Raw genomic sequence first — 13,431 nt, forward strand, 5'->3', positions numbered from 1 at the left:
TATTGTGACTAATGCAATATGGTAGGAGTGAAAGGGCCTGTGGCTTTTTGTTTCCCTCTGATTTCATGTGCTTGGAATTCAACAATGGGCTTAAAAAAAAAAATCTTTGATCAAACTGTAGCTCTGTATTAGGAACTTAATTCGAAACATTTTTCTCCACTTGCATATTGAATTTTGCAATATAATTGCCTCAGACCCGAGTAATCTCATATTCAAGATGAAACAGTGCTTGGTACGTAGCAGGTATTTCACAATTTTTTTTTTTAATGAATTACGGAGTGTCACAGAATAAAATACATTTTGTGCCTTTGTGTTAAAGAGTGAGAAATATCAGAGATAATAGTTAAGAAACTGATGAAACCAACCCAAAGAGCTGACCGTCATTAACAATAGAGACAGAGGACTTCTCCAGAATGTTCTATTGCATTTGGAACCTCTTCACGCTTATCAAGTACAGAGGTTGGAAATTAGATCCCTTTAAGACTTGTGTTCTCTGTAAAATCTTCCTAAATTTGGGCATGTACCTTTTAAAGGCTTCAGAAGTTTCCAGTAGCAGCATTTTTCTCTCTCCATTACCTGTGTATGCCCATCTACATATTTTTAGTTTTGTCTTTGTGTTTTATTTAAAAGCTGTTATAAACATGAATTATAAATGTATAAATATGCCAGCTAGGTGCTGATGAAAAAAATAGACTCAAAATTTAGCTCTGCTGCCAATGTCCAGTGGTGGGCTTGCCAGAAGAGCAGTTGATGTTTTGCAGGGGCTGTCGGGATTGATTCCTGGCACTGGACACTGACTGAAAAGGCTGCTTGTGATTTTTCCTCCTGATGTTCCTATAACTGCTGCAGCCTTGTCAGGTTTACCTGAGAATGACTAAGACTATGCTTTCTGGGGAGTTGAAACTATTGATCACACTGAGAATTTCATGTTCTTGCTGGGTCGATATTTCCCTTTGGGTGGAAAGCCCTGAAGTTTTATTTTAGACCTGAGGAATTTCTGGCTACTTTCATAAAATGGTAGAGAGAAAAAACCTCATTTTTTTTTTTCAGGAGAAATAGAGGCATGGGAGGTTTTGGTTTGGTTGAACATATTGTGGAAAAGAGCAGACAATGACATGTCTACTCACTGGCATTTTATGGGACTCTGGATTAGTCAGGAACTGCCTTTTACTGGAGTACTCATATGGTAACCAAGAAAGTCCTAAGACACAGGAGCTCTGACTTCATCTTCACATGACTTTCAATGAGATGAAGACCAACGTTCACTAAGGATCTGGCTGGATGACCCTGCAACCCTAGTTGGAATGAAGATGATCGTGTACCCGAGTACTACTACAAATGTAGTCCTCAGGCCAGCAGCCTAGACCTTACCTGGGAACCAGTTAGAAACACAGAATTCAGAATCTGTACCTTAACAAGATCCCTAGGTGATCTATAGGTATATAAAAGTCTGTTCTAGAATAGTCTTCTCAAATTTCAGCCTGCATCACAGTCACCGAGGGGGCTTATTAAAAGATTATGGGGAACACCTGGGTGGCTCAGTTGGTTGAGCTTCCGACTCTTGATTTTGGCTCAGATCATGATCTCAGGGGATCCCTGGGTGGCACAGTGGTTTGGCGCCTGCCTTTGGCCCAGGGCGCGATCCTGGAGACCCGGGATCGAATCCCACGTCGGGCTCCCGGTGCATGGAGCCTGCTTATCCCTCTGCCTGTGTCTCTGCCTCCCTCTCTCTCTCTCTCTCTCTCTCTCTCTCTCTCTCTCTCTCTGTGACTATCATTAAAAAAAAAAAAAAAGATCATGATCTCAGGGTCTTGAGATCAAACCCTGCAGAGTCAGCTTCTCTTTCTCCCTCACCCACTTGCGTTTTCTCTCTCTCTCTCTCTCTCTCTCTCTCTCTGTCTTTAATAAATAAATCTTTAAAAACATAGAGATTTATGGGCCACACCCCAAACTTTCTGATTCATACGCCTCAGGGAAGCCCAGAAGTCTATATTTTTAACAAGTCCCCAGAAGACACCAAGGTTTCTGGTCATTCCCACCCTTTGAGAAGCTCTGTTCTACTAGAACCGTTGTCCTGCCACTTCTCTGCAAGGAGGAGAATTTTCTAGAGCCCTTGAGTACTCCACTCCTGGCAGAAAGCCTTGAGGATAAGCCCTGAAAACCTGTGATTTTAAATTTTTTTTTAAGATTTATTTATTTATGATAGAGAGAGAGAGAGAGAGAGGCAGAGACACAGGAGGAGGGAGAAGCAGGCTCCATGCTGGGAGCCCAACGTGGGATTCGATCCCGGGTCTCCAGGATCGTGCCCTGGGCCAAAGGCAGGCGCCAAACCGCTGAGCCATCCAGGGATCCCCAAACCTGTGATTTTAAATACAAGTTCTGACATATTCTAACGTAACTAGTCCCAGCCCTCCTGAGTAGTTCCCAGTAACAGAAGCAAGTAACTTGCAGGGATGTGTTGTTTTGTTTTTTTCTTTTTTTTCTCTTTTTTTTGAAGATTCTGATTGTGTTTTTTAGGAGTCAATAAAAAGCATTTTCTCTGCTGATTCTGTAATAGAATTCATAGGGATCCCTGGGTGGCGCAGCGGTTTGGCGCCTGCCTTTGGCCCGGGGCGCGATCCTGGAGACCCGGGATCAAATTCCACATCGGGCTCCCGGTGCATGGAGCCTGCTTCTCCCTCTGCCTGTGTCTCTGCCTCTCTCTCTCTCACACTGTGTGCCTGTCATAAATAAAATAAAAAAAATTAAAAAAAAAAGAAAGAATTCATAGTGTTCTAAAAATATAGTCAAGATGAGAAGGAAGATGGCCGTGGTGCACCAGGCACTAGGTGGCACGTTGAGCCACGTTCTCGCCGCACCCAGGGAACACATTAACTCCAGAGTCAGTCGCCCTTCCCGGAGGATGCAGAAATGCATCAGACTGGCGTGCAGTAGAGACAGCTGACTGCTTAATCTAACTCTGCTCTAGCTCATGATGAACCCACTGCTGTAAAATGGGATTCCTCTGGCACGTGACTTACATTGCCATCTACTCTTAAATTGCACCTCTTCTTCCATGTTGAGGGTTCCCCTATCCCAGAGGAAGCACCCTTTGATGTGCAGTCTCAATGGGAGAGCATGGTTAGGGTGAGGGCTTGGTACAAGCTAATTGGTACGTGATGGACCCTGCAGCATTTGTAATTAGGGGTCCACCCACAGTCCAACCAGCTCTTAAGATACATCTCATCATTTAAATATCACCAGCCATGAATGGAGGATTTGAGAGGCATTTAGGTCGAGCAGGAAATTTCGGAACCTCTCAGCAAAGAAACTTAGGTTGTTTTTGGTTACATCTTTTAGGAAAAGGAACCTGGCTGAAACCTGTGCCTAAGAAGTCAAATAAAAACAATGCAAATAATGCTTAACTGCGGGGGACTGTGAAGTCTTGGTCTTGGTAAACTGACCTTTGTGCAAACACCAAATCCTCACAGGATTCCAGCAAAGCCATTGGGGCAAGGGCCAGATAGTCTTCTAGATTCCTTGGAAGGAGGACACGTGATGAATGCACAGCTGGGAATGAGCAGTGAGCAAACCAGAAGAGAGTGAGCATTCTTCCCTCTAGTCATGATAGAGGGAAGTTAAAATGGCCAAGAAGAAGAATGGGGCTCCTGTGTCCCAGACAGGCAGACACCTGGGGATTGTGAACAGCATGGGGCGGGCCACCGCCCACTCCCTGAGAACACATTGTGGGGCACAACGCTGTAGTAGAAAGAGCCAGGGACACTGAGTCAGGAAACCTATGGCTGTGTGACCCTAGACATGGCACTTACCTACGAGCTTCGGCGTCCTCAACCATAAATAGATACAGTGGCATCTATGCCAGAGCACCAAGAAGGATGAAAAAATTGTAATGTGCAGAAAGGTGGCTGGCACATAGCATGTACTCACTTAGGCTTTTTCAGTGTCTTTGATTTCAAGCCTTTGAGTCAAAACTGATATGTGGTAGGTCTCTACGTGGGTAGAGTCAAGGTGATCATAGGCGGGACGGAGGCAGTGCAATGGAAATCTATCTGTCAGGTAGTCTGACAAGCAGACTTAGAACTCCTCACGTCCCACAATGTGGGATCCCTGGGTGGCTCAGCGGTTTAGCACCTCCTGCCTTTGGCCCAGGGCATGATCCTGGAGTCCCGGGATCAAGTCCCATGTCAGGCTCCTGGCATGGAGCCTGCTTCTCCCTCCTCCTGTGTCTCTGCCTCTCTCTCTCTCTCTCTCTCTCTCTCTCTCTCTCCCTCTCTTTCTCTCTCTCATAAATAAATAAGTAAATCTTAAAAAAAAAAAAAAAAACTCCTCACATCCCCGTGCAATTTCAACACCATTTGAGAAGACTGAGAGAGCAGTTTCTTCTAATCCTTACTGTCTCTGAAGGCCTGGTCAATACTCACCTCCTCCTGGATGCTTTTTCTCCTCTGATCTATTAGTTCACTCAACTGTTCATTCATTCAGGTTATTTATTAAGTGCCTAGTGTGTGCCGCACACTGGAGTTGCAGCTGTGAACCAGGTAGGTCTGTTCACAGCGCTCCCTTCTGGAACTTAGACCAGCAGACGAGACAGCAGAGAGCTTCATCATTTCAATTTTGAATAGTGCCATGAAGGGAAAAGCTTTACAAGCTTTTACAAAACAGGCCCAAACTAAAGTGTGTGTGTGTGTGTGTGTGTGTGTGTGTGTGTGTGTAGGGGGAGGGGATTGAAGTGCAGCATCAGGAACGTTGCTCCAAGGAAGTGACATTTAAACTGAGATCTAAAGAGTAGTTAGGCTTTCATCAGATGAAAACCGTGGGAAGGAGAGTCCAGAATAGTGAAGGCTCCTCTTTCCCTTGAGACAGGTAAGCCCCAGCGCCTTTTGAGGGAGGGAAGAGACAGGAGGGCATGAAAAGCCCTTGCTGGGAAGGGGTCAGAGGAGCACCAAGCTCGGGGACCCAGTGGGACCCCCCCCCACCGGGCTGAGAGGCTTGCTACAGTTGGTGAGGACCCATGTACGCAGACCCCCACATTTCCGCCGCTGTGACTATTCTCAAGAGATGGCTGCTTCGGTGACAGTACAAAGAAGCCAGGTGGCTGTGTTTATTCCGGAGTTAAGGTATTGCCTTAAGACATACTTGGCTTATTTTTTTAATTTTTTGCTTGATGTGCTCATCTCTTTTGTTCTCCTTCTCTCCCTTACCTTATAAATTATTAAACTTGCATTTTGAGAGTCCGCTCGGGAATTTACTCCTCGGTTTTCCTACAGAAATAAGTGTGTAGTAAAAAAACTTCTTCATTGCCTCCTATTTTCCAATTTATGTAGATGCTGAGACTAGGGTGGAAAATGAGGTGGACAGGTCTCCACCCTCAAGGAACTTTAAAGTTAGATCAGATGAGCAAACATGCAAGACCCAAGAGATAGACCACAGAGCCCAAATGGCACACTTTCCATGAAGACTTGCTTATGCAAAATGAAGCCCTTTTACCTGTGAACCTCACCTGGTCTCTACGAATCGGTCAGTATCTCTCACTTTCCCTCACCCTCCCTTCTTCTCTCTCTCTCTCTCTTGAGATTCACCATTAAAAAATTAAAAAATGAGGGGCGCCTGAGTGGCTCAGTCAGTTGAGCATCTGACTCTTGGTTTCAGCTCAGGTCATGATCAGCATGGAGTCTGCTTGAGATTTTCCCTCTCCTTCCCCCTCTGCCCCTCCCTCCTCTCCCCCTCTCCATTGCTCTAACTAAATAAATAAAATCCTGAAAAAAATAAAAAATTAACCTTGCAAATTAGTCTTCAAGTCAGGATAGGAGCAAAAGCAACCTTAGAAGTTATTCCTTACCCATCAAAGTCTCTTACCTCTTGGCTTTTCTAAAGACAAAAAACCAAAATGGCGATGGGGCTTTTATAAGCAACAAACTATATGATTTCTGTAATGTAAGTTTAATGTACTTTTGAAGACAAGCAAGACCCCTCCCCCTGAAAGGACCAGCTTTCCCGTTTCCCGTGTGGATCAATACATTTGGTACATACAAAAAGTAATCAGGTTACACTGACAGATGGCCTTAAGGATTTATAACTGGCTCTTAGAATGAATGCCTGGCTTTCTGCCTTCAGCAGCAGCCCTTGATAAACAGGGTCAGTTAGTGACGTTAAAGACTTCCAGGTTCCAAAGGCGCAGGGTTTCAGACTGGATAAAAAAGCAGGACCCATCTATTTGCTGTCTACAAGACTTCCAGGTTCCTTTCTCTTGTGCTCATAGGTGGTGTGCTTCTCTTCAGCTGCTGCAGAAAGAAATGCCAAGTCATTGCTCCATAGCGATGGTTTAAAATTTATAGCTCAAGAAACTGGAAACAAGAAAATCTTACCTTGGAGTCCTTCACCACCTTCTGTTCTTTGGGTGTATTTTCCCCAACCCCAACCCCAAGGGAAAAAAAAAGGCAATAGGGCCATCTTTGGGATTACCTTATTTGGCAGAGAACCTTTGTGCCTTAGCAAATGGATGGCAAACATTCATGTAAGTGGCTCCCTGTGTTGGCGCAGGCCTGGTGCACGCCCATCCAGAGTCCAGCATAGCAGGCTTGCCTATTTCAGGGTCTCTTTAATCTGAGGAGAAATCTCCTTGAATTTAAGTACTTGAGATACTTGAGCCAAAAACTCTTTCAGGGGACTTGAGAATTCTTTTGAGGGGTTTATCGAACCTTAGCCTGTACATCTGCCCATGCACCTCATAGGACAGGAGCCCAGCAGAGAAACAGGCTCCTTGGCCATCGTTAAATTTGTTTGTTCTGTAGCTCGTAAAGTCATGGTTCCCACACCTGGTAGTGACCAGGAAGGAGGGATTCCCATGGGGTTGGGTCCTGCCCTCCTTATTTTGCCTGTCAGTGAGGGGTCACGAGTGGAGGTGGTGACTGTCATGCTTAATTATGAGTTGACTAGGACAGCTATAAAATGGTAATGACTATCATTACCAACCTAAGCCTGCTTCAGAGGAATTCAGGTGTCTGCCTCCGTCCGTCTATCCTAATCTCACTGGCCATCCCCCAACTCTACCAAACTGTTACTTACACAATTTGCTGTCATCAGAACACCTACCTGTTAAGAGTGTTATTTAAAAAAAAAAACCCAAAGGCTGTCATTTGGTCATCACCTTTCATTAATTTCATCTCGGGTTTTTTTTTTTCTTCTTTTCTCTTGGAATTGATTCTGGGGGCCGAGAGTCTAGGCTAATGAAGACAAAATACCTACCTAGCACAAGGCACAAACAGCCAGAATGAGGGTCTTTGAGGAGGCTGATGATTGGGGCCGAGAATAGGGTCATACCGCCACCTTGTGGTTAATAGTGACACCTGCTTTTTTTTTTAAGATTTATTTATTTATTCATGAGAGACAGAGGCAGAGATGCAGGCAGAGGGAGAAGCAGGCTCCCCGCAGGGAACCTGATGCGGAACTCATCCCAGATCCCAGGATCATGACCTGAGCCGAAGGCAGGCGCCCAACCACTAAGCCAGCCAAGCATCCCGATACCTGCTTTTAAAGTAAAAATCCGTTTTTTTTTTATTGAATCACATGTTGGTTAAAAACATGAATGGATATAAAAGAATAAGAGATTATGGAGCAAAATAATTATGTCCAAAATTATTATTCAGACCAACTTTTCAGATCCTTTCAGAGGATCCCCAGCGGAAATTCTATAACCTCAAGCACTGACCTTTCTCAGGCCAAATGACAAGTTCCCACACTAGACTGAATTATATAAAAGCAGTGGGGGTGGGGGCAGGGGGATGGTACCATTGCCTATTTTACAATATCACACACTTGTATTAAGGGACAGTCTCAGCCGTGAATGTACATCACTGCAACCAATAATGAGGTCTATTTTAAAACAAAAATAATTGATAACGCAACTATTAATCTTTCAGGAATATGATGATATTCTGCAACTCATCTTAGTGGGCATTGGGGTGCCATAATGTTCTTTGAGGTACAGTGAATGGTGTTCCTTTCCCCTCTGTTGAGTTAACTCAGAGAATAATTTACTCATGTGGTCTGGCAATGAAATATTTTTTAAGTTTTGAAGGAATAATATTCCACAGTTGAACACAATGTTATTGAGTCAGGTAAGAATAGGATTGAAAGAAAAAGGCTTAAATGTCTCCATGAAAAAATAATGAGAGATCGCTCCAAATTTTTCATGGTGTCCAGATTGTCCTACTGCTTTGGATTCATTCTGGATACTCAGAAAATAACCATACTCGATATACGCATTCGCGGAAAATAAGGTGGTCCTGGGGACCAGTAATAGTATCACAGACTTTGGAACCTTAGATTATCTTCTCCATGTGGAACTTGGTTGGTAGAGGGGCACAGTGTTTGGTCTGGCAGATGTTGTCATTGTGGCAGGAACCCTTCCTTTTCAGGATGACTTTTCATTTCCCAAACACTGTGCTTTTTGTCCTCTTATTCTGACCTGTTATTGCTAGTCCTGAGAGAAACCTTCCGGCCACAGGGAGACACCGATCCGATCCCCTCACTGCTCAGAACAAACTAAATTGAGCCCCGAGCATGGCGTTTAACCTCAATGAAACCAGTGCATGAGGTCTAGTCTTGTGGGCCTACACAAGGCCCATACTCTCAACCCCACCAAGAAAAGAGAACGGAAGTCTATGTGCGTCTGCATCCTTGGGGGACAGCCCATCTACAGCACACAGTTATCTATCTTAACTGTAGATAAGACCCCAAAATGGAAGGAGATGACCAGAGAAGGAATGGGCAAGAGCATTTGGAAACAGAAAAGGGAAGAGAACAAGAGAAAGGAAGAATTGGCGCAGACTTTCTGTAGCCTAGGAATAACACCCCCCACCCCCCTCAGATCTGCTGTGAGGGTCCGAAGGTCATATGTGTGTAAAGCCTTGCCCTCCACCAGGCCCCTAAAGGGGTGGCTGCTCTTGTGTGCTGCCAACCACTGCTGTGACCTGGTCCTCCCGAAGAGTTCCACCCAGAGGCTTCAGACAGGTGGAAGCTGCCCAAACAACAGGAGCCCTTGTCCTCAGGGGTCGCAGTGTGACTCAGAAACACGATGACAGTCATTCTTTCCCTTGTGAGATTCTTGTCCAGGAAAAAGTAGTTCTTTTAGTAGCTTTTCAACAAATCTTAGTTGAAGGGGGAGGAAGCCTGGAGCTTTGACACATTTTCCCTGAGGTACATCTTTCATTCAGTAGCTCATAATAATCTGATATCATCCTCTTTTTCCCTACACTGTTCCGATAGGCTGGGCACCCCACCTACTTCATTGTATTCTACTGGCCTTCCCCTTTGAGAGAGAGAGAGAGAAAAGACGAGAAACGTGTGCAGAAAGAGAAAGGTCCTACAGATTGCACACCCGTTTGCTGGATGGATATCTGGCTTTTGAATAATTCACACAGCAAACTATTTTCTAGGAATCTGGCACTTTATAAATAGACATTGATTAAATCTGTTGTCTGAGTGAATGAGTGAACAAAGGAGGGAACGCTCAAATGCCTGCACGACAGATCTCTTTTGTTTGTGTTTCCTAAAATGTGTTATGCTTTGGGCCTGTATATTAAAAAAAAATTATTTCAAATATATTCATAGGTCGCCGTGATTTATGTGCTTGCTTGAATATATTTTAGTAACTGATGGCAGGGCCAATTTGTAGTCTAAATTTAAAGTGAATTATTCATTGCTTCAACAAACCAGAAGAGAAGTGGTGGTTATTTTCATTCAGTTATAGCTGTCCGGGGGCAAACATGCCAAAGCAGTTTGACCATCCATTACGGTATGCGTATGCGTGTATTGTTTGCAGGCATAATATATAACCAGCATGGGAAGAACGGTGTTCAATATTACCCAGGAAACTGTACGCTTATATATTTACAGAGCATTAGGAAGTGTTTGTGTTGATTCAGGGACCTAAGGAAAACATGGACTTCACCTAGGATACTCTCTGAATAGGTAAAAGTTTCTTTTTCTCCAGCTTTGTATTGTTCTTCAGTCTTAAATATTCAGATACATGCGATGTGTTTCACTTGGAGGAGATTTGGTCCAGTTTCACTGCCTTTGCCGAGGTGGCTCTTATTCTCCAAGCCCTTTCAAGGGACACTCCTGTTAGGCACCAAGCCCTCCAGGTGCTGGCTTGATGCAGACAGCGCAGTGCTCCCGAGACGTACTTAGAGCACTTTCAGTGGAGCAGATTGAAAGCATAACTGTGGACGGTCTTTTGCAAGAAAAAAACATTTTTGAGCTCTGATTAAGACAGTAATTTGCTTACTTTATTCGCGAAACTTGAGATTAAGACTGTTCCTTTTAAGTTAGAATATTCTAAAATTGAACAAAGCAGATGTTCTTTAAGCAAGGCCTCTCTGGCAAGAGATAGTTGTTAATTTAAAACAAAACTTTAAAAAAATAAATAAAAAATTAAAAAATAAAAACTTTTTGACTGTAGTTGACACAATGTTACATTAGTTTCAGGTGTCCAGTTTCTCTATATGTCATGCTCTGCTCACGCACTGGGTGGCTCCCATCTGTCACCATGCAGTACTCTTACAGTATGACTGACTGTGTTCCCTGAGCTGGGCCTTTTATTCCTGCTGTTTATCCGTTCCGTAACTGGAAGCCTGTATGTTCCCAGATGATCATTTATTTTTAATATACTGCTCTATTTTTCAAAATCTATAACTCAAAATATCTCACAAAACTCATGTGACCATTTTCATTTGGAGGATTTGTAGCTGGAACAGAGAGCAAGCTGTCGCCCCCGTTGAGAAGGCGCTTCCTCTAGGGGCTAAGACTACAGGTTTGGGAGTCAGAAATGACTGGACTCACATCCTCACCTGCCACTTAACATCTGTGACATCTCGGGGGAACTTAATGTCTCTGCCACTCAACTTTCTTGTCTGAGAAATGGGGACAAGCAGGGCCTTCTTCACAGGCTGGTAGAGCAATTAAATGAAGAAAGCATTTAGCAAGAGTCCCAGGACATGCCAGGTACTAAGATGTGCGAAGTACAGCTCTCATGCTTCACTTCTAGTGGTTTATAAATAGGTCCTATTTACTGCTGGCGAAGTATGTATTCTTAGCGCATACTTTGATCTGTTCATTTGAAAATGTACTTCCTGGGGGCGCCTGGGTGGCTCAGTGGTTGAGCATCTGCCTTTGGCTCAGGGTGTGATCCCAGAGCCCTGGGATCGAGTCCCACATTGGGCTCCCCCACAGGGAGCCTGCCTCTCCCTCTGCCTATGTCTCTGCCTCTTTCTCTGTCTCTCATGAATAAATAAAATCTTTAAAAAAAGAAGAAGAAAGAAAAGGGAAAGGAAAGGGAAAGGGAAAGGGAAGGGAAGATGTACTTCCTGAGCACTCACAGAAGCTCAGTGAAAGCTGGCCCTGAAAATAGTCACATACAACAGGTAACAGTTACGAAGGTGAAGATAAAAACATTCTCTTCCATTAATTGTACTGGCCTTTAGCTTTCTAAAAAAAAAAGCAGGTTTGGGATCTAGGGAGATGCGGGTAGGGAGGAGATGTGAACTGCATTTTTGTGAAAGCTACAGTAAATGCTTTACAGTGCCCTGGGAGCAGGGGGAATCCAAATAAGCATTTATTTGCGATGGAATACATACAATCTTATATTTTTTTGAAGACCTTAAGAATCTATCCCCAAACATAACAAAATAATAAGCTATCCACTGCCTCAAACACTGTCCTGGGGGCACTTGTGCACTCCTGCTGTACTTTTTGAGATGAGGAAAAAAAAGGTCTAGATGACTAAGGGAACTTGCCCAGAAGCAGGTGTCCAGGGGAGCCCAGCACACCCTGCACACAGCACCCCAACTTTGCTCAAAGCCTGCCTCCTGACATGCGCTCATTACGAGATTGTGTCACACTTCATGTGAGAAGTTGTTTGAAAAAAGTGCTTGGCATCACTGGCCATCAGGGAAATACAAATCAAAACCACAATGAGATCCCCCCTCACACCAGTGAGAATGGGGAAAATTAACAGGAGAGGAAACAACAAATGTTGGAGAGGATGTGGAGAAAGGGGAACCCTCCTGCACTGTTGGTGGGAATGTGAACTGGTGCAGCCACTCTGGAAAACTGTGTGGAGGTTCCTCAAAGAGTTAAAAATAGACCTGCCCTACGAGCCAGCAATTGCACTGCTGGGGATTTACCCCAAAGATTCAGATGCAGTGAAATGCCGGGACATCTGCACCTCGATGTTTCTAGCAGCCATGTCCACAATAGCCAAACTGTGGAAGGAGCCTCAGTGTCCATCAAAAGATGAATGGATAAAGAAGATGTGGTCTGTGTATACACTGGAATATTCCTGAGCCATCAGAAAGGATGAATACCCACCATTTGCTTCGATGTGGGTGGAACTGGAGGGTATTATGCTGAGTGAAATGAGTCAATTGGAGAAGGTCAATCATCATATGGTTTCACTCATACAGGGAATATAAAAAATAGTGAAAGGGATCATAGGGGAAAAGAGGGGAACAGAGTGGGGAAAAATTAGAGAGGGACACAAACCATGAGAGACTCCTGACTCTGGAAACAAAGTTTTGCAGAAGGGGAGGGGCTGGGAGTGGGGGTGACTGGGTGACGGGCACTAAGCAGGGAACTTGATGGGATGAGCACTAGGTGTTAGACTATATGTTGGCAAATTGAATTTAAATTTTTAAAAATCCAAAAAAAATTTTTAATGTAAAAAAAAAATAATAAAACCCAGTGGTCTCTCTGCAGGAGGACGCAGCACTCCGCGCCCATGTGCCCACCTCTGAAGGACTGACGGGCTCCCTCTGCTTGTGCCACTCCCGCTCCCACCATGGGACCCTCGGAGGACATGCTGAGCAGCGGGCAAGTGCAGGTCGTCCTGTGGGGCAGCTTGGCCACCGTGGCCACATTCTTCCTCATCAGCTTCCTCATCTTCCTGTGCTCCAGTTGTGACAGGTGAGATCCCCTGGAACCCTAAAATAACCCCTTCCCTGGACCCAGAAGGGTCCTCACAGGGAAGGCACGTTACAAAAGGAATCCCGCTACGTAGGCCTGTTTCTGTTGTCACAGAAACCCCTTTGTTAAAATTAACGTCTCTACTGTAAAGCATCTCAGGACATTTTTTTAGTAGTTTGAACGAAAATCTTAATCGGATATTGCCGAGGAGAGATTGGAAGAACGCTTACGTACGAAACTTCCCAGAACAAGATTCCTGGCGTTCTCCAGAGCACATCCTTGTTAAAGTCTATACCGTCTTCCCATCTGTGGACATTTACAGATCTAAGTATGCCGCGCATTCAAGACCCTCTTTTTGCTGCCCCTTGAGACTTACCGAGAATGATTGCTGTTACATAGTTGAAAGGATCGTTTTCCTCAAGATCTGTAATCTAGAAGTGCAGTTTAAGGAACAGGTTGATTTTCCTA

General features: G+C 44.4%; 1 protein-coding gene across 3 annotated transcripts in view; it reads left to right on the forward strand.

The window, feature by feature from the left end:
* PAG1 (phosphoprotein membrane anchor with glycosphingolipid microdomains 1) overlaps positions 1-13,431 on the forward strand; it is a 60,857-nt gene that overhangs the window by 23,549 nt on the left and 23,877 nt on the right. The window contains exons 1-2 of one of the 3 annotated variants that reach the window (XM_055318236.1): positions 4,735-4,863; positions 12,757-12,963. In XM_055318236.1, coding sequence (XP_055174211.1) covers positions 12,839-12,963 — 125 coding nt within the window. In that variant the 5' untranslated portion in view covers positions 4,735-4,863; positions 12,757-12,838. Of the gene's footprint in view, positions 1-4,734; positions 4,864-4,888; positions 5,118-12,756; positions 12,964-13,431 lie in introns of those variants that run through there. The other 2 variants (XM_055318233.1, XM_055318235.1) reach the window with 2 other exon arrangements.

This window comes from Nyctereutes procyonoides, unplaced genomic scaffold (assembly GCF_905146905.1).
Source record: "Nyctereutes procyonoides isolate TBG_1078 unplaced genomic scaffold, NYPRO_anot_genome, whole genome shotgun sequence".
Lineage (NCBI taxonomy): Eukaryota > Metazoa > Chordata > Mammalia > Carnivora > Canidae > Nyctereutes > Nyctereutes procyonoides.